The sequence below is a fragment of the Papilio xuthus genome, unplaced genomic scaffold, assembly GCF_000836235.2.
Source record: "Papilio xuthus unplaced genomic scaffold, Pxut_1.1 DF827679.1, whole genome shotgun sequence".
Taxonomy (NCBI): domain Eukaryota; kingdom Metazoa; phylum Arthropoda; class Insecta; order Lepidoptera; family Papilionidae; genus Papilio; species Papilio xuthus.
The window spans coordinates 3,791,535-3,815,177 of NW_013530970.1; the positions used below are offsets into that span (position 1 = coordinate 3,791,535).

The following is a 23,643-nucleotide window of genomic DNA, read 5'->3' on the forward strand; positions in this document are numbered from 1 at the left end:
ACCGTTTCGACTGCTTATTTTTAAGTCAATCGCATTTTATCGCTGAAATATGGCATAGATGTTGAATATAGTCTGGAAGAACACAAAGGCTTAAGTCTTTTTTTTTTGTTCCGCGTAGTGCCGCAGGCGACAGCTAGTTTGTCATTAATTCATAGACGTTTGCGTGTTAAGTTTCTTTATCAAGAACAGAAGAGAACGTATTAAACAAAGAAAATCTTGTATCGCTTAATACAAAGTTGCCACTCTCGTTCCATTTTAAAACTTCGTTGGATACAAATAAAGTTTAAATTAGCCTGTATGTTTCTACTAATGGTCTAAATAGGTATAAAAAGCGCATAAACATTTTAGCGTGGTGCGGCTAAACAAAAACAATTCACATGTTCATGTTACTGCAATGTTACAACGTTGTAGTTACATAAAGAATCGAATTATTTGTAGCTAGAGTCGTATTTTAATATTAGAACAAAAAAAACTGTTCTAATATCGTTATACATTCTTAACTTCTAAATTGTTAAGCTGTGCAAGCTAAAGATTGTCGTTATTAAATTTAAATATATTACCACACATATCATCAGCTCGCTGTGGTGCTCAGAGCCTACCCTAAGTTAATGTTGACTAGGCATAGTCAACTTTACTTCACACGTGTATTACCATACAGATATGCGTGAAAATCCTACTAAAATCATATAAATCATATCCCATTATAATCATCTTTTCAGTTAAATAAAGATAATGAAAATAAAGTTAATTATATCAATAGAGTTTATTAGTAAACTCAATTTACAGATCTGTAAACATAAAGTTATTAAAATGCTTTAGACTTTGTACTTTACTACAGTATTTACTTACCCATTTACTATGGGAGAGGCGAACAACTCAAGAAGCTCACTCGTGGCAAGCAGACCGCATCCCAGTGGTATTGAGAGATGTACAAATATTGACTGAACAGAACAGCTAGTACGGTACACAGTTCACTCATTTTAAATATACTTATTCTTGGTATAGTCTTAAACGACAATCTATACGATTTACCGTTTTCTGAGATCAAAATCCCGGTTTAAAACATGTTATCTCTGTTTTGTTAAATGAATGACAGGGAAGATCATTTTATACAGAGATTTCGGTCTTAGAAACCAACGGTTAAAGAAACAAAATAGCAACACAGAAGTTACAACAATCATAATAGTGACGTTCAAAATAATCTTACTAATGTTTGGATGTACAATTGGATGTTTGTAAGAAGGTATATCCAGGCTGCATGGAACTCGATTAAATTTTTAACACAGTTTGGTTGGACACATAGGCTAGTTACTAGGCTTTTTTAACGCGGACGGAGTCGCATGCAATAGCGTTTTATTATTAAAAAAACTAATGATGTATGTATGAAGAAGCAAATAGATTAAGCCCCGATGGCATTCAACGTCTGAAAATCCTGTCTGGGCTAGTTTACATACTAGGATAACGTTTGAAATTATTAACAATCACATCTCGTTAACAATTCGGGTCTCAGTCCAATGACCTTGATACTGAAACAGACCAGTACAATCTCGATAATAAGCCGTCTTCTTGTTATGCTAATCAAACGAGGTGTTGTAGATAAAAGACAGCACTAAAACGAGATTTTCTCTCGCGTTCCAACACTTTGAGGTCAACACGAGAGTGAGGCAAGCGAATGCAAATCGTATGACCGACTGAGTTAGGTATTCGTGTCGCAAGGACAAAATCTTTGTTTGTACAGATACGCATATATCTGCGATATGGTACAATCGCAAACAGTGTACGATATGGCATTTATTTTTGAACTTCTGTTATTGATGTTACAAATATAGCAAAAGTATATTTAATTTTTAAAAGAAACTATGAACTATGTTTGGACATTTCTGAAGAGGAAACCCATGATATTGATTGTAAATTAATTTAACGGACAATATTACTTGTATCGTTAAATTATTATAGCAAACAAGTTTTTTATTAACAATAGTGTTTAAATGACTGAATACGGTTTAAACATTCAAGTAGATAAAATCAATGTCTGAAGTTACATTTAAATTAAGATTATCTGCAAGAACCGTTAATCGTTACAGTTTGTTACATTAACGGGATCGATTAGAGTTAAGAATCGGTGACATCGTTGACCAAAATAATATTAAGACCTTGATTTAACATTTTCATCTGTTACTTGTTTTTTAAAATCTTTATATAACATACTACTTATGTACTACAAAGAAGTTTAATTTATCGTTATATTTTTTATTATAAACGGTAAAAGAAACCATTTCATTTGGCATAATAATTTCATAATTGTTTATTTAGAAATAACGGTTGCCTTTTTATTTAACTTACTAATATTATAAATGCGAATGTTTAGATGGATGTGACGTAGATAGATGGATGGGTGGGCTACACTAATTAAGTTTTTTTATACATCCACGCGAACGGAGTCGCGGGCGACAGCTAGTATTTTATACAAAGATGATCTCAGAAATCCACGGTAAATATTACATTGTGTTTCGGGTATGGAAACTATGAATACCACAATATTGTCGGGAATTTTTTCTTGTTATCAGATTAAGCGATAAGTCTCCCTCAGTTGATAAGAGGCTTGTTTAGGAGACAAGCTTGTTTACTATTACTTATCATGTTGAAAAGTAAACCATTTCATCTGGAATTTATTTGCTTATCGTTTCCGTTATTTCTAAATATATCCAGTGACCGATATTCATATTTATAAAAAAAAACAATAACAAGTTTACAATTGAACACTTTATTAATCACAGTAACTAATTTTAATCAAATAAAATATGAGATTTTGTTGGGTTTTTACTATCATGTTTATTCAAAACATGTTGTTGTCCAGCTCCCTCTTTTTTATAAAACAGAGAAAACTACATGTTTCATAAGCAGTACTCATAGTAATAATACCGCCGCGGACTGGTATTTTCAAATTCTTTGTGTTAAAATCAGTTATTGGGTATTTTTATAAAAATTTCTTATTTTTTTATTTTTTTTTCACAGGTACGTTGCTTTTGTTCAGACAAACACATCAGACGGTAGTATGGAAAAATCAAGAAGTTTGTCTTATCAAAGACTATTAACTTTAATTTTTATTATTCAAATCATTTCTAAGGATAAGTAATATTAAGTTTGTTCAAAAGAGGCTACAGTTTCTCGGCGTGAAAAGTGGCCATTCATATGATAAATGTGTATATTTATTATAATATATTAGTAGAAAATTAATACATGATATACTATTCAAGCCGACCAAACCTTAGAACCCAGAATGCCAACTTACTATCGGCAATATTCCCTTTATTGAACACAATTCTATTCGATGTTTTTGCAATCGGCCATGCTTTTCATTTCCAATTGACGTCTTATTTACCTGAATCATCAATATTGCGCAATTCTTTATCACAATTCTCGAAATATTTCGTCTCCACTTGACTTGATAGGGAAGAGTTGATTTTATCTTGCCACACCTACATTACGAATTCTCTGCACGAATTTTTGTTTTAAAGATGCCAGAGAAATATTTAGGTGTGTAAAATTAATTAACATCTTAATAGACGTATAATTCTATTAGCAAAATTCCCCAATATAATTATATACAATTGAAAAGTCGGACATCTTTTAGTAATGAATAATTTAAGATGTGGGCGTGAATTAGTGATATACCGGTTAGTTAACCCATTGACCTTGCGAAAAGAGAAGCGTAGTTTTGCATAAATATTCGCGAATATCAGAAATTAGTGAAACTCCAGGTGTACACGGGAGCCTGTGTTTGTTCAATAATTGCAAAAAAGCATCGCATTTTAAGTATCAAAGTTACTATTCTTCTTTATTTAAACTCTTTATAATAGTAAAAAAAATAATGCATCTTTTATAGTTGAGTTCTGAGACCAAAATTTCTGTATAAAACATTTCGTCATCCCTTTTATTGTCTTTGATAAAATGGACATAACTATTTTGTTTTAAACGGGGATTTTGTTACTCAATATTAATTTGTCTCCAATTTTGCTAATCTATAATATAAAAAACTAGCTGTCGCCCGCGACTCGGTGCGTATATATAGTATAGATAGTAGCCGATTCTCAGACTTGCTAAATATGCATATGAATTTTATAAAAATCGATGAAGCCATTTGAGAGGATGGTAACAAACATTGTGACACGAGAATTTTATACATATGTAAGATAAATAAATAGTTAACAGTAAGTTTCATGCACTTGTATAAATACATATTAATGTATTTAAAGATATTTGTCGTAGCAATGTTTACTTGATAGTAATTAGAAACGTTTTATTAACACGTTGAGCGCCACGTCAGCCATCGGTGGCTGACACTAGACTTTCCGTTTAGGCCGCGTCAGCCATCGGTGGCTGACACTAGATTTTCTGTTTAGGATGTTTGACTCTCAGTGACATTTGAACTGTAATGAACTGATTTGTCGCAAAAAGAATAACGGCCACGGTGAGAAAAACAAAACAGACTTGGCGCGTAACGTGTTGAAACAAAGCCTATAAGTACAACGTTCAAAAACTATAATATTTTGTACTGCGATCGGAAACACCGGCCCTTTGATACCAGTGCGTATAAGCAGCGCTCGTGGCCTGAACGGGATTGTCTTAGAAATACGCGTGGCGCTCAACGTGTTAAGATTTATGCAATGAATTTCTTTTTAAAATAAATATTAACATAGGTATGTATTATAATGAATTATTTATATTATTTTACCTTAAACGAAGATAAGTGAACGTAGATACGAAGGTGAAATCTAACCAGGAACTGAATACGGTATTCTTTTGTTTTTATGATTGCAACTCTGTGTAGTACATTCATATATTTATAAAGAATTTATTAAATTAGTAGGAAATGACAAATTATAGAAGTTACTAGCTGTCGCCCGCGACTCCGTCTGCGCGGGATTAAAAAATAGATGTTGGCCGATTCTCAGACCTACTCAATATGCTCACAAAATTTCATGAGAATCGGTCAAGCCGTTTCGGAGGAGTATGGAAACGAAAATTGTGACACGAGAATTTTATATATAAAATATAAAAATTACGTAAATTGAGGCACATCTTTATTTGTGCTTATATCACGATGTAAATGTCTGTGTAAAAGTACGAAATCTTGTTAGTCTATTATTCGGTTTGAATAACAATGTTAACAACAATTCAATTATATTGTTTAATATTAGTTATAAGCAACCGAAACACATTTTATCTGAAAGCCTTAATAATATTATATACAATAAAACATTGATTATTACAGTTGAATATTGTTGAATGTTTTAATAAATGCGAATGTTTAGATGAATGAATGTCTGTTCGTTTGAAGGTATCTACAAAACGGCTGAACGGATCTAGCACAAAATTGACATGAACATAGCCTGGAAGAACACATAGGCTTCTAATGTTTTTTTTTATTGCGAGCTAGTAATTGAAATAAAACATGACCTATGTATATCAATGTCATACAAATAATTCACATAAAAAAGCTAAGCAGGAAGTAAAGCAGGATTTTCTCGTACACTGTATAGTTCATCGTCCCGTTACCCAGACCCTAGACCGGTACAGACGACAAGAGCTAGATTCCCTTGCAGGTAACTTCGAACCTTGAATGACAAAGCTGTTGATTAAACGTTGTAATCGACGTTATATTTCCTATACAAAATGATTTCAATTACCTTATAATGAGAGTTATTAATGTTGAGCAAATCATTTGTGCGAACGTTAAATTGCGTTTGTACAGGACGTCCGTGATCACATATTCCGTGGTCAAGGAATCTGTGGTACTCCGTTATATACGTCATTCTCGGACACCCTGTATAAAGAAGATGTAGCCCTCGATTTTACTCGTCACATTTTTTAATTTAATTTAAATTAATTTACTTATTTATAAATAACAAATAGTGCTCTTCCAGAAGTTCTACGTCTATGCCATTTCGTCGAGATTAAGCCGTTCTGTAGATGTCTAACAAACATCCATCCATCCATCTAAACATTCGCATAATATTAGTAAGATACATAAGAGTGTTCCTTTGTTAACAAACAGACAAAACAGACAATAGTTACACTATTTATAACTGAAGAAAGCCTTTACCGATATGAAAATTGGTGAGTAGGTAGATAAGAGCCAGGGACGGACATAGGATACCATTTTTTTTTCCGAATTTTTGCCTTGAAGAGTTGTTTTTTATTTAACTTACTAATATTATAAATGTGAATGTTTAGATGGGTGGGCTACACTAATTAAGTTTTTTTATATATCCTCACGGACGGAGTCGCGGGCGACAGCTAGTTTAATACAAAAACACACAAACGAGTAAGCAGTAACGATTATACTTTCATTTATCAACCAATAACAAATGATACAAAAACTTATCTCACTTCCCATCACTTGGATGTTTATAAGACCCTTCTTGCATAAGCACTTTCCCTTTTAATAAGAATAACGTCAGTTAATTTTTTAAGATGTTAAATTAAACAAAATTGTAAAATAACATGTGATTAATGAATGTTTTGAACATACAAATATTATCTATACTTTCTTTTGTTTAAAATAAAGAAGCGTAAAATCATAATACAGATTGCACTCTAATTTAATCATACTTAAGATTATAAATGCGAATGTTTAGATAGATGGATGTTTATTAGAAGATATCTACAGAACAACTGCAGAGATCTCTCTGAAATTAGGCACAGATGTAGAACATATTCTGAAAGAACAGATAGGGCAGTTATTAAGTATTTTTTAATTCTGCGAGAACGGAATCGCGGGTAACAACTAGTATAAGCATATAAATGAAGAGTCTCTATTATGTTAATTTATAATTAAATCAAACGGTACCCTAAAGTTATCACGAAATGACTCGAAGAAAGTAATGAAGCGATTAAGGAATTCATTTAAAACTTTCCCCATTCATTATACTAATTTAAAACATCAAAGTTCATTCAACAATATTTAAAATACTATTAGTTTCCACTGACGAAACATTTGTACAAAAACATATTGTTGTCGCTTTCATTTTCTATATAAAAAGCTGAACAAACTATATTTGTAAACGTATTTCATCAGTAACCCGCTGTTAACGTGCGCCTAACGAGTTAAAGTTGCGAATAATAGCGTCATTGTTAAAGGGAAAATAATAAGTTGATGAACATATTTATGTCACAAAATCTGAACACAATCGACAACTTTCACTGAATAGTTTTTCTTCGACAGTTATTTATTTTGTTGTAACTTTTTTAATAAGTTTTTGTTAAGCAGGTGGTTGTAGCAATTCAATTTTTTTTATTAACTTTATGGTTGCAGTAAAGAAGTATTTAACGTAAAGTTTGATTTTGATTTCCAAGTTTTTGTAGAAACTACACGAGATTTCCTACTTTGATTAAATACATAGATTATATGATATGATCTTTTGTCTTTATCGACAAATCATCAATGGAACAGAATGTTCTCAACAAAAGTGCCGCAATGAGTATATATTTCTTGGTCATATGGATGGAGGAAGTTGAGCGAAGCAATGCTATAATAACCCAATAACACAGGTAGATAAGCCGTGCAAGTATGTCTTGACACAAAGACTGCGGGAACGCACGAATCCCCCCAGAAATCGCCATTGGCTCTCCTCACTCGGTCGCCAATCGGCAAAAAGGAAGCCACTCTGGGACTGTGTAACTTTCCATAACGAAAAATTGCAATTTTCTTTTTTTTTTAAAAGATTTGAAGTCTGATACATAATAAGTAGCAATTGAAGTAATTAAAATTACTCAAACTATTGCCTAACTCTTTGTTATTATTTCAAGAACATTGTAATAAGAATTGTTACTCTTTCGGCACAATCTTATAAGCAGTTTGTATCACACAGTACTGGACCTTGGACTAATTGCTATCTTGATGTAAATAACTACAGTACGTGCATAATTGTGCTCTTGCAAAATTAAAGAAATCTCAGAATAAAGTCAAAAAAGAAGTGTAAAAGTTTTAAATTAATTCTTAATTTAATCTTTGTACTAATGTAATACTAGCTGTCGCCCGCAACTCCGTCCGTGCGGAATTAAAAAAAAAAAGCAATTAGTAGCCTCTGTGTTCATCCAGACTCTGTCCTACTTCTGTGCCAAATTTCATCGAGATCCGTTGATCCGTTCTGGAGATACCTTTAAACAAACATCCATCCATCTAAACATTCGCATTTATGATATTAGTTAGATAGTCAAACCTGAATAACTGAGAATTAGATTACGGAGAAACCTCTATAAGTAACAGTCAATCCGGTCCTGAGGGATGACTGCCATAACCGAGAAACTATGGTAAGAAAAGCAAGAAGATACCGTCCTTTAGCCTCTTTTTTATCTAGCTGTGACTGTATTAAGTCGAAAATCTTTATCATATTTTAATTTATTAGGTTATGTAAATATTGTATGAAATGTAATCGCATTTTGAATACCACGTTATACAAGAAAAAATATTTTAAGTTTGACTTACTTGACTTAAAGTCTTATGTTCCCGTAGTGGGGTAAAGGGTGTCCATAGTGCGCCGCCAGTTCGCTCTATCTTGGAATCTGCGTTTGGTCTCGGGCCATGACAGCTCCATTGCCGAGTGAAGACCAAAATATTCGTAATCTAGAAGGTGACAAAAGCTACAACGCAGCGGCTCCAAGTCTTCATCAATCGCTGTCTCCGACAAATCCTAGGCATCTTCTGGCCAGATTTTAAGTTTAACTATAGTTTATTCTAGAAGATTGTTACTAGATTTCTCTACATAAAAACAAAATGCCTTATCATAATCGAATTAAAATCATGTTTGGAAAGTGTATACTTTGAGTCGCTGCTTAGTGTAGATCTCAAAGCTATATTAAAATAGAAATTAGGTTAAATTTCACACTTAATTGAGCTAACAAATAGCCAGTAATAAGAAATTATTAACCAGTAAGATTTCTATGAGCTTCTGAACCTGTTTTGTTCCAATCTTTCATTAGCACACAACATGTTTGTGTTAATGTAGGCTTATCAACGGTCATTGAACCCCGAGATAACATCGTTTAATGGAATCTTTTGATTGCAGTAAGCCATTTCTCTCGTACACGATGTAATTTATTCTTGTAATTTGTTGTAAACAAACTGAATTATTTGAAATAACACTACTTTATCTTAATTATATAAAAACGTGTTTACTTTAATATGGTAAAACTTTACCTGTTATTATAGAATAAAGAGTAATATTTGGTATCTAATAGAAGAACTCTATGTCTCTCTCTATTTTTTATCTGAAAAAAATTGTGACCAACTGATAGTTGTCATATAAGAATATGTTGATAATTTATTTTCATTCTAGCTGAGACTTCGTCTGAGCAAAATTTAAAAAAAAAAACTTCAAGAATAGCCTACGTGTTCTTCCAGACTATGTTCTATGTTGCCAATTTTCATCAAGAACCGTTAAGCTGTTACGGAGATAACTTGTAATAAACATCCATCCATCCAAACTTTCGTCTTTATAATATTAGTAAGATTATCAAAGATTTTTCATTGTATAAAATATATGACGAGGATTTACTCGCATAAAAAAATCAATGTATAAAGCTTACATAAATGTAGAGTTTATAGTGTGAACTTTCGCTTCTAAATCAATATCAACGTATGCAAGTTGTGTGAGATGAAAGTGAACCTACAGAGTTGTGACGTCACGCACTTCCGTTGTTACGTCATTACATTTTATATCGGTGTTAAAATCGGTCTCTGAGATCAAAATGTCCGCTAAACATATTGTTATCTTTGTTTTGTCAAAGATAATGAGAAGGATGACGATATAGTTTTGGAGATTTTGGTCTCAGAAAACGATTCAACGTTTACTTTTTTTAAATTGTTAAGTGTACGAAAGAGAGGTACGTTTAAGTAAAATTGTTTTAACTATTCCGATCTTTATTCATTCGCATTTTGATTTTAATCTAATTCATTTTCCTTGATTTTTAAAAGAAATGTATCATTCGATTCCTATTCTGTAAGTTTCAAAGGAATATACTTGTTTTATTTAATATTACTAATATTATAAATGCGAATGTTTAGATGGATGGAGGAACGGATGTTTATTTGAAGGTACCTCCGGAACGGCTCATCGGAATCATCGGTCTTTATGAAATTTGCGACAGATGTAGAACATAGTCTGGAAGAACACATAACCCCCAAATTAAGTTTTTTTTTAATTCTGCGCGGACGGAATCGCGGGCAACAGTTAGTCTATAATAAAACCATTCATTTGTTCGTAGTCTTCCTGAGTCTATGCGTTCACCTTCGATACCTTAGCGACCTAACGGGTACGACCCATATGTGGCAGTGACCCTTTAATGGTCGCTAACGCGCACTGACTTTCGCAAACTTGACACGAATACAGCAAAATGTTAGCATACATTGGAAATTGTAACATAATTAAAATACATCTTACTAATGTAACTAAGTTTACCTTGACAACCTTATTTATGTACAAACAGTACAAGTTAATACTAAGTTAATAGTGATTAGTAATGTTTGTTGTTTTTTGCTTCTACTGAAAAAAAATATTGTAATCATTAAATTTATCATTAATCGACAATTTTTTTTGCGGAGTAATGAAATTTCCTGTAAAACATTTTGAAACTTACGACGCCCGCGCCCAATAATAATACATGTTTGGGTCTACCTACCTAATATTATAAATGTGAATATTTAAATGGATGGAAGTATTGATATTTGTTTGAAGTTTATCCAGAACGGCCACATGGGTCTTACAGAAATTAAGAACAGATGTAGGATATCATCTGGAAGGAAAGTTAGGCTACTAATTAAGTTTTATTTTTCATTAACGCGTAAGAAGTCGCGGGCGTCAGCTATATTGAAATAATTGAATATTTCATAGTGTTTCAATTATTTTAAATTGTGGATTACACTCATGATTATAATTTTTTAAAAATCAATATTTTTTTCATGAATTAACACTACAAGGAAAGATTAGTTGATCAAGAAAAAAATTCAATAATTAAAACTATTAAATCCAATTAAATACATCGCTACATGATGTAAAATTAGCTAATTAATTACACAAATTTTCCACTAGTTTCCGACTTTCATTTCGTACGTACAAAAAACATCAACGCGCTCGGCTGTGGCTAACGACTTATTAACGTTTAGCGTTATTACTTTGCCGTGACTTAAATCATTAACACATTTGAATCATTAATAAGCAAATTAAAAGTGTAATGATGTGTTCATTTTTAATGATGTGTGAGATAAGTTTTCTACATTTTATAAACTCGACTAGCTGTCCCCCGCAACTCCGTCTGTGCGGAATTAAATTAATTAATTAGTAGCCTATGTGTTCTTCCAGACTATGTTCGACATATATGCCAATTTTAAGCGAGATAGATTAAGCCGTTCCAGAAATACTTTCAAACAAACATCCATCCATCCATCTAAACATTCGTATTTATAATATTAGTAACGATAATATTATTTATAAGTAAAAATTAGTGATAGTTTAATTATATTAAAAACTTTTTCATGAATTACAATAACTATTAAAACTGTAGATTTAGAAAGAGAAATAAACTATGTAAGTATTTGATAAGTCTTATCTTAAACATCATTTATTTAAGGCGTATTGCTTCGAACAATGGGCTATTTGTATGGATACAAGGTAACATAATATAGGATAAACGTAGAATCATTGAGTTTTATATTAAATGTATTGTTATTTAACCATCGTGTGTGGCAACACTGATTATTATAACTAGTCTATTGAGCCTTGAATATAAAGAGGATGGGACATTGTATGGAAATTATAAGTTAGTACTGACATGTAACGATCACTAATATATTTTTTTGTTATTAGCTTCACGCCCCGTTTAAGTAATATTTGTGTTTATGAATATTTAAAATATATTTAAAACGATTTAATCATCATCATCATCATCATTAGCTCACTATAAGTCCCCACCGAAGGTCTGGGAGCCTACCGTAAGTTAAGGGCGATTAGGCCATAGTCAACCACGCTGTGCAAGCGCGGTTTGGTTGACTTCACACGTATCTTTGAATTTCTCATTTGGCGCGGAGCTCCTCGGTTGTAACATATGTACAGCGTGTTCCAAAATTAATTATATCTGAGTTAGGAAGAAAATCTGACACTGTGCCGGTGTATCGTCACAACACTAGCTTTATTGGAATGTCAACGTTTATTTCCTCACTGATCAATCTGACACTAGACTTGGTAACGAAAGCGCGCTATTCGCGCCAAAGAATTCTGACCAATATCGTCTAAAAGCTGAGATATAGACATATTGCAAATCTAGACAGTATATTAATGTTACTAATACGAGTTTTAGTATCATTACATAACAGTTGACTACGACGTTAACGGTCTGTCTGCGTGTAACGGTGTACACAGGTCGCGTATACCGCCGCAATTTTACGATTATTAGTTTTTACTGCGCTTGAATCTTGTATCATTATGACCTCTATACTAAAACACCGGCTAAACGAATATACATCTGTTACGCATATTTCAGGTAACTATAATTAAAACGCGAAGTGTATGATTTCGGACATTTTAAAAATTTTGCATAAGTAGAGGAGTTTGTTATACAAAATTCATAGTTTAACTTAAAGACTACTTAAGAAATCATTAAGATCGAAACATATTAAAATGTAGTTTAAATATGAACTAATAACTACGTCCGCGCGGAATTAAAAAAAACTTAATAAATATATGTTCCTCCGAACTATGTTCCAAATTTCATATTGATCCGTTGAGCTGTTCTGGAGATAACTTCAGACTTCAAAGCAACGGCCGGTGTAATTCCTCTGTACAATCTTAAGTTTTTTTTTTATTATCAATTGCTATCAAATACAATTCTCATACCATATAATTCAAACGCATATTGATTGTTAATATCTAGGAAATTAGGTCTGCGAATATTAGATGCCTTTGTTCTATGAACTATGTCAAGAGATCATCAAATGTCGGTTCATTTATAAAAGGTTACTAAGACAGACATAGTTCTTGATGTTATTTCAAAACGTTATTGTTGGTAGGTTAATACGCAGGTTTACTAAAATAGTTTAACTAAAAATCTCGACTTTTGTCATTCGGAAGATAGAACCAATTCTATAAAATGCATTTTAAAATCTGTTATGTCTTTACCCTTCATTTTCGATGAAAATATACGACGGTGTGGAAATCCACTTGTTAAGTTTGCAGTTAGGAAGAAAAACATGATACTATTTACTGTTTAACTTTGCGAGATTGCGAACAAGTCTTGTGACTAGATGAATTAAGATTAAAGCGTAGCCATAAACGAACGAAGGTGATAACGTGTTTTGTATAGTACCAACACGAGTCTTAAAGTGTACTACAGACTAGTATGGTGTAACTATAAAGGTTCATTTACACGTAAGTCGGAATCGTACGAACAAAACTCAGGCTCTTCAGAGCGAGACAAACGTATGGGAATATATGAGAGAGCTATACCGGTACTGACGTCATCGCCGGATAAAACAGTTCGTACGATTCCGGATTATGTGTACATGAACCTTTAGACTTGTAGAAACGTACAATAAAACATGTCCATCCCTTTCATTCCCTATCAAAAAAGAAGGATAACAATATGTCTTATACATTTCTGGGCAGTGGAAACTTGATGCAAAATTGGCTTCTGTCAGCGTAATGGCGGACATTGCCCCCAGGCTTGCGGTAGCGAATTTTAAAACAACTGACCGAATATACCGTTGTTGATGCGTTTTTTGCTAACTCTACCTGCCAGTTTGACCTTGATCGTGCAATTTACTTGACTACGATGTTAAAACCGATGTAAGAATTGACAATATAGGACGACCATTTTCTGTAAAGAAATATTCGTTATTTGAAATCGTTTGTTCGAATTAAATTGACCGTCATAAATCTAATATAGTCATTAATTAAAAAAAAACAATAAGTTTGAATTTAGAACACATTTAAACATCTTCATGCATAGATAAAAATAATTATAAAGCTAAGCATATGAGAATATTTTAACCGTGTTACCTAATTTAGTTGCAAATCGCTTTTATTTCTCTATTCAAGTTGCATTGTTAAGCCGAGAGTGGTTCTAAGTTGTCGTTAACAATAATTGTTAATTATTTAGTTATTGTTCAACAAAAAATCTTCATACAATTGTCATAATTTATTATGTAGCTCACATTTTCTATTCATTGTTTACGTATGTGAAAATTATGTGGGTCAATTTCTAATTCTATTGTCAAAAATAATCATTAGAAAAAATAGTTATCATTCGTATTTGACAGAAAAATATAATAGTATACGTTTTGAACACTTTTCTGAAGAAGTTGACGTATGAGATGATTTAGATCAAATACCTTAAGAAGTAATGAACCTGATAAATAATCTTAATTAAATAATTCTTATAGGCTGTCAACGTATCTGCAGTTCCTCTAGTATTGTGATTGTCCACGGACGTCTATCACCTCGGTGTTCCAACCGCTCTTTCGGTTACTTTTCTTATTAAAAATACTTCCCAATAGTCGACCTAAGAGCACTTGCTCTTTCTTGATCGTTACCACATTGTCATAAATCGACGTTCTTCAAGACGTACAGTCAGCTGCAAAAATATGTACACATTTACATAACATTAGAAACTTGTACATGTCTTCAAAAATAGGTATTCGTGAATTTGTATTCATGATGGGAAGCATATAGAGATACGTATGTACAATTCTTTAAACCGAAGGCGTATAAAAGATTTTTTAAAATTTGTAACTTAGATATTTCTGTAGCTGACTGTACATAAATCCTAGTATTGTATGAATAGTACACCAATCAATTAAAGAACGCACCGTGTGAAACAAAACGTATAAATCTTTATAACTATCTGTTGGCAACGTTGATAAAAAACGCCTTCCTATTGTTTTTAAACTGTGGTTACATTGACAATTATTTGAAAAAAAAATACAATGACGTATTGTATAAACACAAATTAATACCGACATATAAGATAACATTAATAGCTATGTTTATTAATTTTAATTATATACAGGGTGGTTAATTAGTAATGAAGGGAGATATTTAGAGATTTCTCAAACTATACAGGAGACCACTTAAAATTTAGTGAGACAGTGAGGTTTTATCCGATGTCTGTTTTATCATTGGTTTCTAAAACTGACATCTGTATATAAATCATATTGTCATCCTATCTTTGATGAAGTAGAGATAACAATATGTTTTAAATGAGAATTTTGGTGTCAGAAACCCACAGCTATTCAGTTTATTAGTTTAAACATATTTATAGTACACTTGACCAATTGTTTGACACAAAAACATAAATGTTTGTTTCATCAAGTGTTGTAACTGTTCATCTTGACATTATTTGGCTTTGTACACTTGTAGCCAAAAAATTAGTAAATACGGATGTGTCTCAAAAGGTATTTCAAGCGAATATTTTACTAAAATATTAAATTTAACTTAACTTACATTAAAGTAAAATATCTTATTTCTCATATTTTTGGATAAAATGTTTAAGAATAATATGTTTAGACAATGAGCTATTCACGCTGTTGAAAAAAAATATTATAATAATACTTCCAAATGCAATTTGGACAAATTAAATTTGAAGGCATCACAAGAAATACGAATGTTTTCTCATAAAATTTTATAATAAGTGTACTGGAAAATAGACCTTATTTTTTCATTTTAAGATCGAAAATGTCTTGCAATTAAATTATTGTATAATAGAATCACGTACATTATATTTAGCATTAAGAATTGCGTTCGGTTTTACCACTTAACTTCTTTTTTATTTGTTTTTGTTTATTGCATGCCAGTTACAAAGCTGAAAAACAACAGCAAATTGTGAAAAAGTGATGACGTTAAATCAAATTAAGAATTGAACCACACAAAAACTGTTGTCTCAGCTTTACCAGACAAAATAAGAGAGACAAAGATATATAAATTAACTAAATTGAAAAACTTTCGCCGTGCTTTGCTTGCAAATTAAAAAAGGTGTCAAGGTTTGCGAACGATTGAAGCAAAACGCGCGTGAGAGAATTCATAAACACAAACAAATCTTCTCACACATACATACAAACTCATACAGATCTATATATCTGGGTAACACTGCCCATCTTTGTAATAAAATCACGTACGATAATATATATTGTAGACAAATTACAACTGCAATGCTATATACTTTGTAAGGAATATTAAAACGCCGACAATCGATTAAACTTAGTTACTTTTAAACCTCATTTACCGTAGGTTTCTTAGTCCAAAATCTCCGTTTAAAAATATTGTTATCTCTGTGTTGTCATAGTAATGACAGGGATGAAGATATGCATAATGTAGAGATTTTGATGTCGAAAGCCCACGATAAGTATTTATGCTCGGCTTGTTCACACCTAGGTGACTTATTTTTTTACTCCAAAGTTCTTCCTAAGCAAGAAAGTAAAAGAACTACAACTAATAACCCTTTTTTCGATCTATTTATAAGAAGATACGTCTCTATGGATACGTTAATTAAAGTAATGCATTTCAATAAAAAAAAAAAACTGTTAGGAAGAAAAATCAATACTGTGCCGGTGTATCGGCACAATACTAGTTTTATTAAAATATCAACGTTTAAGTCTCCTCGGCATTCGCCCCAAAGGATTCTAACTAATGAAGTCGAAAAAACAAAAATCTTAATAAATGCTAATTTCCTTTTCCTTTATTTCAGATATTCAACAATGACATAGGAGCCTAACAATGGCGCTAAGATTGAAAAAGGATATAAAAAAGGCCTCGTACTACGTGTGGTTCCTGGGAGCACAGGAGTCGCGCGGGCTGCGGGGCGAGGAGTTTGCGCTCCCAGCTATACGAGTGCTGGAGGAAAGAGCCAGAGACTTGGAGCCTTTTAAAGTAACTCTACAGGTATGAAATTGTTTTTTTATATATACATATACAATTATGAAATAGCAACTTCGAGATTACCTTTTTTTAATTCCTCTCTGTTTTAATTTACATCTCTAGTTATTAAAACACAATTATATTTATGTAAGAAATATTTAAGATAAATTTAAAGTTAATTTTTAATGGAGATTATCATTTATTAACTCACTAGTCTTAGTCTATCTGGAAAGAGACTTTCTTCCCCTACTAAAGTAAACATTGAAAAGTTGTAACCTAAGGCTAAGCGCCATCTGCGGCTACAAAGCCTGGTGAAGTTGTAATGCCTAAGTAAATGCTGTTAAGGCAAACATTGGCTACTCATTGACAAACAAAACAAACATTGGAATCTATTATTTTTGTTGACGTAATAATTATTTTGCCCAGGTATCGCACAAAGGTCTGAAGATAATCCAGAATGTGAGTGCGAAGGGCAAACAACAGACGATCAAGCACTTCATTCCTCACGGTAGCATTACGAGTGCTGTGGTACAAGGCGATGTAGTTGCCTGCGTTCTGCTATTATACAACCCCATCACTGGCTGTCCAGTACACGTGCATGCATACAGGTTAGTAACAATATTGAATAATTAAACCTGTAAATACCTCTCCAAAAGCTATAAATGCCTCTTCAAAGGAAACAGTGACTATTTAGTCACAAAAAAAGTTAATTAAAAAAACAAAAGACTATGACACTCGGGGGAAGAAGACGAAGCGAATAACACTTGACTCGTTACAATCGGCTTAATGGTTTAGGCTATAGATGGTTACAATAAAATGGAAATATTTAAAACACATCTCAGGACGTATGGAGAGGTTTTAAACCTCGAATTAAAGAAGTAAAAATTCCTCAAAGAATTTAATATGAATGTTTATTAACATCATGTTACATGCAGGTAAAAAATGAATGAAAGTGACATAAGAAAGTTATAAATATGACTTGAGACAGTCGTTAATCACGTGTGACAGACTCACGCGCATTACAAATGTAGGCGGTAGTAAATTATGTTTAAGACGAAATAAATATTCAACACTTTCATATGTAAAAAAAGATACAACCATATATAAAATTAATTTCGTTACGTAGTTTATTCGAAATGTTACTTTATAAAATTCGAATCTCTATATTCGCTAGGTTATATTCTGAAAATATGCCGCGGATACAGAAACTATTAGTAAATATTTTGGCGTAAATACGTAATTTGCTTACATTTTTTTGACCTCGAATTAGGAAACGACGCATAACCGAATCGTGAATAAAGGAATTTTGTTGACGTATCTACACAGAGTATAAATAAAAAGCAAACAGTGATAAACTAAAATCAAAATTGGCTATGGTTATGGTGGATTTATTTATTTAAAGGATTCAAATTCGATATATTTAAATTAACTGGAGAACAATATTTTAAATACCACAAGAAAACCGCTTTATTTTAGGTAAATAGTTACTAAGATACTTGTTTAGTACATTGCCTTGTATTATTATAAAATTTCTTTTAAAAATCTAGTTGTATATGTTTTTGGTATAAGTTTTTATTAGCATAAAAACTATATTTATATTCTTCACCACACTGAGCCAACCCGCTTGCCCCAAGTTCACCCGGCCGGCCTCTGACATTACACGACTCGTAATACTTACGTCTGACTTTAAAAACGTGTAAATATAAAACGAAATCGTTGCATTTAAGCCCAATTTCCACTTATACATTAGACGCTTATACTCGTACATTAGAGTCTGGAGTCACGTGTCTTATTTCCAGTGGTACTGTTAAACAAAATAATAGTTAAATGCGACAATTGCGCAACTACACTTGGAAATGGGCACTTAATGATGCATGTAAAGTTGTTCACACTTTTTCAATTTAATTTGTTTAACATAAGATAAAACTTTTTATATTTGAATTTATGCTAACGATTCTAAATAAAAATAACATTTTCACTGCTTATTATACATTAAACCTCCAAAAAAAATAACGTTATCATAATGGTCATGTTACAGATTATCCATACTAAAGTTTTTTTTTAAATTCCTCGCAACAAATGTCAAATGTGAAATGTCATGTGTCAAAGTCAAATTTGAAATGCCAATTTTTTTATTTCGTTTATCCAACATTACAGAATGTAATTTAATAAAAATATCTTAATTCAGAAAACAATATCGACAAGATAAAAGTTTTTTTAGTATATTTTTTTTCAATTGTATTTCTAAGTATTTTTCTAAATCTATCCTTCGTTTGATATTCGTGCCGTGTAGTCGATTGGGTAAGTTCAGATTGATTTATAACTCGACCTTACGGCTGGAATAGGCATCTCGCCAAATACCCAAAGCATAAACATTGACAACGGGTTAATGACCTAGAAACTTTATATCTCACATAACCTTCAAGTAACTGTCACTAAAACAATTTTATTTGACAGCGTTCTTAATTATTTTTGCCACTAACCGTGAGCTTCTGACAACAAAATCTGTGTATAAGAAATTTTATTATCCCCGTCATTATTTTTAACAAAACAATAAAAGTATGTTTCAAACGAGGAGTTAGGGCTTAAAAATCCACGGTAAGTTCAACGTAGGATTAGTAGAAACATTATGACCAATTCCCTCATTCGCGGTTTGCTGTGATATTTGGCTATTCTCGTTAGCAGTAAATTTTCGGAACGTAAACCCCGCGAATAGTGAGATGTTACTGCACTAAAAAAGCTATAGCACACTTAGTAGTCCTTAGTGTAAATTATTCATACTAATATTTCAAGGGTCACCTTGAGTGTTGATTCTGAGTTGGCAGTAAATCATCGTTATTTAAATACCGTAGTTAATAATTGGGTAGTGTATCGTAATAAAAATATAATTTAGAGTTATAATTATTTTGATTTTTATTACAAATATTTTACGCGTATCCGAATAATATTAATGTTATCTGTGACATTTACGAATCGGCGGGAAAATAAAAACAGAACTTACTGCGTTCGGAAATATTCCATTTAAATAAATAATTTTATTTACGACCAAAAATAAAGCATATATACGATATAATTTACTATCCTACTAATATTATAAATTCGAATGTTTGCATGGATAAATGGATGGATGTTTGTTTGTTAGAACTTATCTTCAGAACGGCTCGACGGATTTGAGTACAATTTGTCATGAACTTTTTTTTATCTCATAAGGTGGAACGAACGAGAGGTCACCCGAAATCGCTGAAATAGCGAAGTGACCGTTGCCCATAGATATACGCAATTGCATATGAGTTGCCTACCTTTAATCGACGAAGGAAAGGATGCACAGAAAGAAAATTTTTCCCTTCCCATGCATACCTTCATCAGACGAAACGCGGAATATCTTCCACTTGACGCCTGTCTTCTGTGTGGTATTTCTCGGGTCGAGCCTGGCCAATTCGTGCGAAGATGTTAAAGCGGGCTCTACCACTGTTAAATGTAGAATAAATTCGGGAAGAACACGTAGGATAGTTATTAAATGTTTTTTTTTTTAATTCAGACGGAGTTCGGGTGACAGATAGCAATAATAATTTAACAAACTCGGGTCCGTGAACTGTTGACCGGAGGTGAATGTCTCACAAAACTGCACAACGTATCAAATTAAGGTCGCAGTATTATATTTCATTAAACCCGAGTGACGTAATCTCATACCTTATACATCAATGATGATGTAAGACATTCCACTGTCGAATAACTTATAAACATATCCTTATCTCTCTTATTCTTTTTGAGAAAAACAGAGATAACTATAATATATTTTTTAAGTCTCATGTTAAACATATCTGTACTATTTTGTCTTCACTAGTAGCATTTTTTAAAATCCACCATTTACTCGTATAGTTTCATATAGACTAAATTATTAAGGAAGGGACACGAATGTTATTTGTAGTGTTCAAAGTAATATAAAAAAAATAATCATTGGTAGCCTAAGTATACGAATTTGAACCTTATTTTTTGAACCAGTAAGGTCTATAGTCTATTAGATATAGAGAACTCAACCAGTTTTCTGTACAAAGTACTTACTTGAATCAATCGAGGTAGTTTCCGGTGCGAAACCTTACATTTGCGGTCTACCCACCCCTTGTACGTGTTCGTAGAAATAACAAAATAATACCATTATAAAAAAAGAATATTAGAGAATCCTTTAACTTCAATTATTTCAAGATTTATGAAATGTCTACTTTTATTGCCTACTTTTTCAAGCGTTATTTTTACAATTTTGTTTTCAATCTATTTCAACCAATTTTAAAGGGTCAATAGCCTAATGGTTAAGGGTGCGGGTTTCCGATCACGACAACGGAGGATCAAATCCCGCTATTCGACTATTGTTTTAAACCATATTCTAGCACAAGCTTAAAGCTTACTTGGAATGGTATAAGAAATATTAACAAAAACCTGCTAATATTTTCTAAAAAAAAAAAGAATATATAAATGCAACTTCAACATATATAAAGCTATTAAATAGCATTAAATTAGAAATGGATCTAGAATAAATTAAAGTTTCATAGTTTTTAAGCATGGCAACCCTAAGTTGGCATATCACGTTGCGCATCAGTCGAGCTCGGGTAAGTAGCGACATCTTACTCTCCGACCCGACAACTATTTGTGACAAGGCCCGTTACCCAAAGTGGCATTTTCGTACTCCATAACTATGACCTAGATTTAATGTATTATGATATTTAGCTATCGCTATCATCATCAGCTCACTATACGTCCCCACCGAGGGGCTTGGAGCCTACCCTAACTTTAGGGTGATTAGGCCATAGTCAACCACGCTGGCCAAGTGCGGGTTGGTTGACTTCACATATATCTTTGAATTTCTTCTCAGATATGTGCATGTTGCATCACGATGTTTTCCTTCACCGTAAGAACGTCGGATAAATGTACATATGTAAATCGGAAATCGAAAAACACATTAATACATGGCGGGATTCAACCCCGGGACCTGCAGATTGCAAGTCAAGTGCTTGACCACTGAGCCACCGACGCTCTAGCTAAGGCTAACTATCTACAAATTCATATGTCTCTAGATTTGTCTGTAACAACCTAATAATGTCATAATAAAGTAATGAACTGATTTTTAATTGTACTTTACTAATAGCTAGACTAACCGTGGGTTTCTAACACTAAAATCTTTGTATAAAACATATTGTCATCCCTGTCCTTTCATCTTTGACAAAACGTTAGGTGACAATTTTAAACAAGGATTTCGGTCTTAAAAACCTACGGTTTTATGTTTGTAATTATCAGAGATATATTTTAAATCTCTTTCTTTCAATCAAAATAGCGACTAACGAGTGTCTATGATAGCAAGACAAGTCTTATTATCATGCTAATATTATAAAGGCGAATGTTTAGATGGTTGGATGGATGAATGTTAGTTTGTAGGTATCTCCGGACCGGCTTAAAGGAACTTATGAAATTTGGAACAGATGTATAACATAGTCTGTAGACGGGGTCGCGGGCGACAGCTATTAGTTTATAAACTTGACCGGGTTATAGATATCCTAACGGCACTGATAGCATTCCGATATCGAAAATTTACATGATTATTCTGATTCTGTCTAATTTCTTCCACTTATGTTAATAATTATTCCATCATATTGGTTACCAGTATAATGTAATTGAGCCTTTTAGTAACAGTAAACTTAAGTGTTTTAACAAAAAGTTAAGATTTATTAAACTTTCCACTTATTGCCAAAGATAAAAACATCTTGTTGTTTTCCAGCAAAAGGACAATGTCAATGCGAACGACAGTGAAATTGTTACGTTATATTGTTACAATACAGTGAAAGTGCAAGCTGTTGAACACAAATACAATGTCATTTTGTATTTTTTGACAATATAACATTTTATTCAATGAACTAGCTCTTGCCCACGAATTCGTGTGGAATTAAAAACTAACTTAATAAGTCGCCTTCCAGACTATGTTTTATATCTATGCCAAGTTTAATCGAGGTTTTTTTATCTTTTTTTATATTTTTCTTTCATATAGAAGGTTCATTTCATCGTTCTTTTAACAGTAAAATAGATATTTTTTGAACAACGACCATTTAAACCTTAAAATGTTATTTAATTTTTAACTAGATGGCGCTATTCTTAATTGAAAAATCTAAATCCTTTTGTCCCAACTTTTAAAAACAATAATAGCACAAATTTAAAGAAATTTACATCCATGGATATATTTTAAACATTCTACCGATTTAAAGACGAATTATGAACATATTTATATAAGTAACAGAAATAAAACAGTTATTATGGTTAGTTGAACCATAAAAGGTTCTTTATCGTGACTATTCTTGCATACATCAGCTGTTTACAACGCAATATAACCGGCCTTTCACCTCGTACTTATAAAACACCCGTAGTATTTCGCGGGTTCTGTGAGATCCGTTTTTGACAGTTGTTTAAACATGGCGGACTGACAGTTAAAACAGAAAACTTTCTCCATTATGTCGACAGGTTTGTAGAAGATTGTATCAAATTATCTTATGCTATAAAACACGTTTAGGTGCTAAAATTTATACGAATAGTTTTATGATAATTATAAAATTTGTAAATTTTTATTTTATAGTGTTTGGTGTAACGGAATTACAAAATAAATTTCTTCTGTTATAACCTATAGGTTATTCCAATGTACGAATTGATTATGGTTAAAATATTTTGCAAATTATTTTTCAAATAGCAAATTTTAATT

At 32.2% G+C, this 23,643-nt stretch overlaps 1 protein-coding gene across 3 annotated transcripts in view; it reads left to right on the plus strand.

The window, feature by feature from the left end:
* LOC106117884 (trichohyalin) overlaps positions 1 to 23,643 on the plus strand; it is a 54,396-nt gene that overhangs the window by 21,854 nt on the left and 8,899 nt on the right. For all 3 annotated transcript variants that reach the window (XM_013312388.1, XM_013312390.1, XM_013312389.1), the window contains 2 exons: positions 16,738 to 16,931; positions 17,334 to 17,515. In XM_013312388.1, the coding sequence (XP_013167842.1) occupies positions 16,767 to 16,931; positions 17,334 to 17,515 (347 nt within the window). In that variant the 5' untranslated portion in view covers positions 16,738 to 16,766. The remainder of the gene's footprint in view (positions 1 to 16,737; positions 16,932 to 17,333; positions 17,516 to 23,643) is intronic.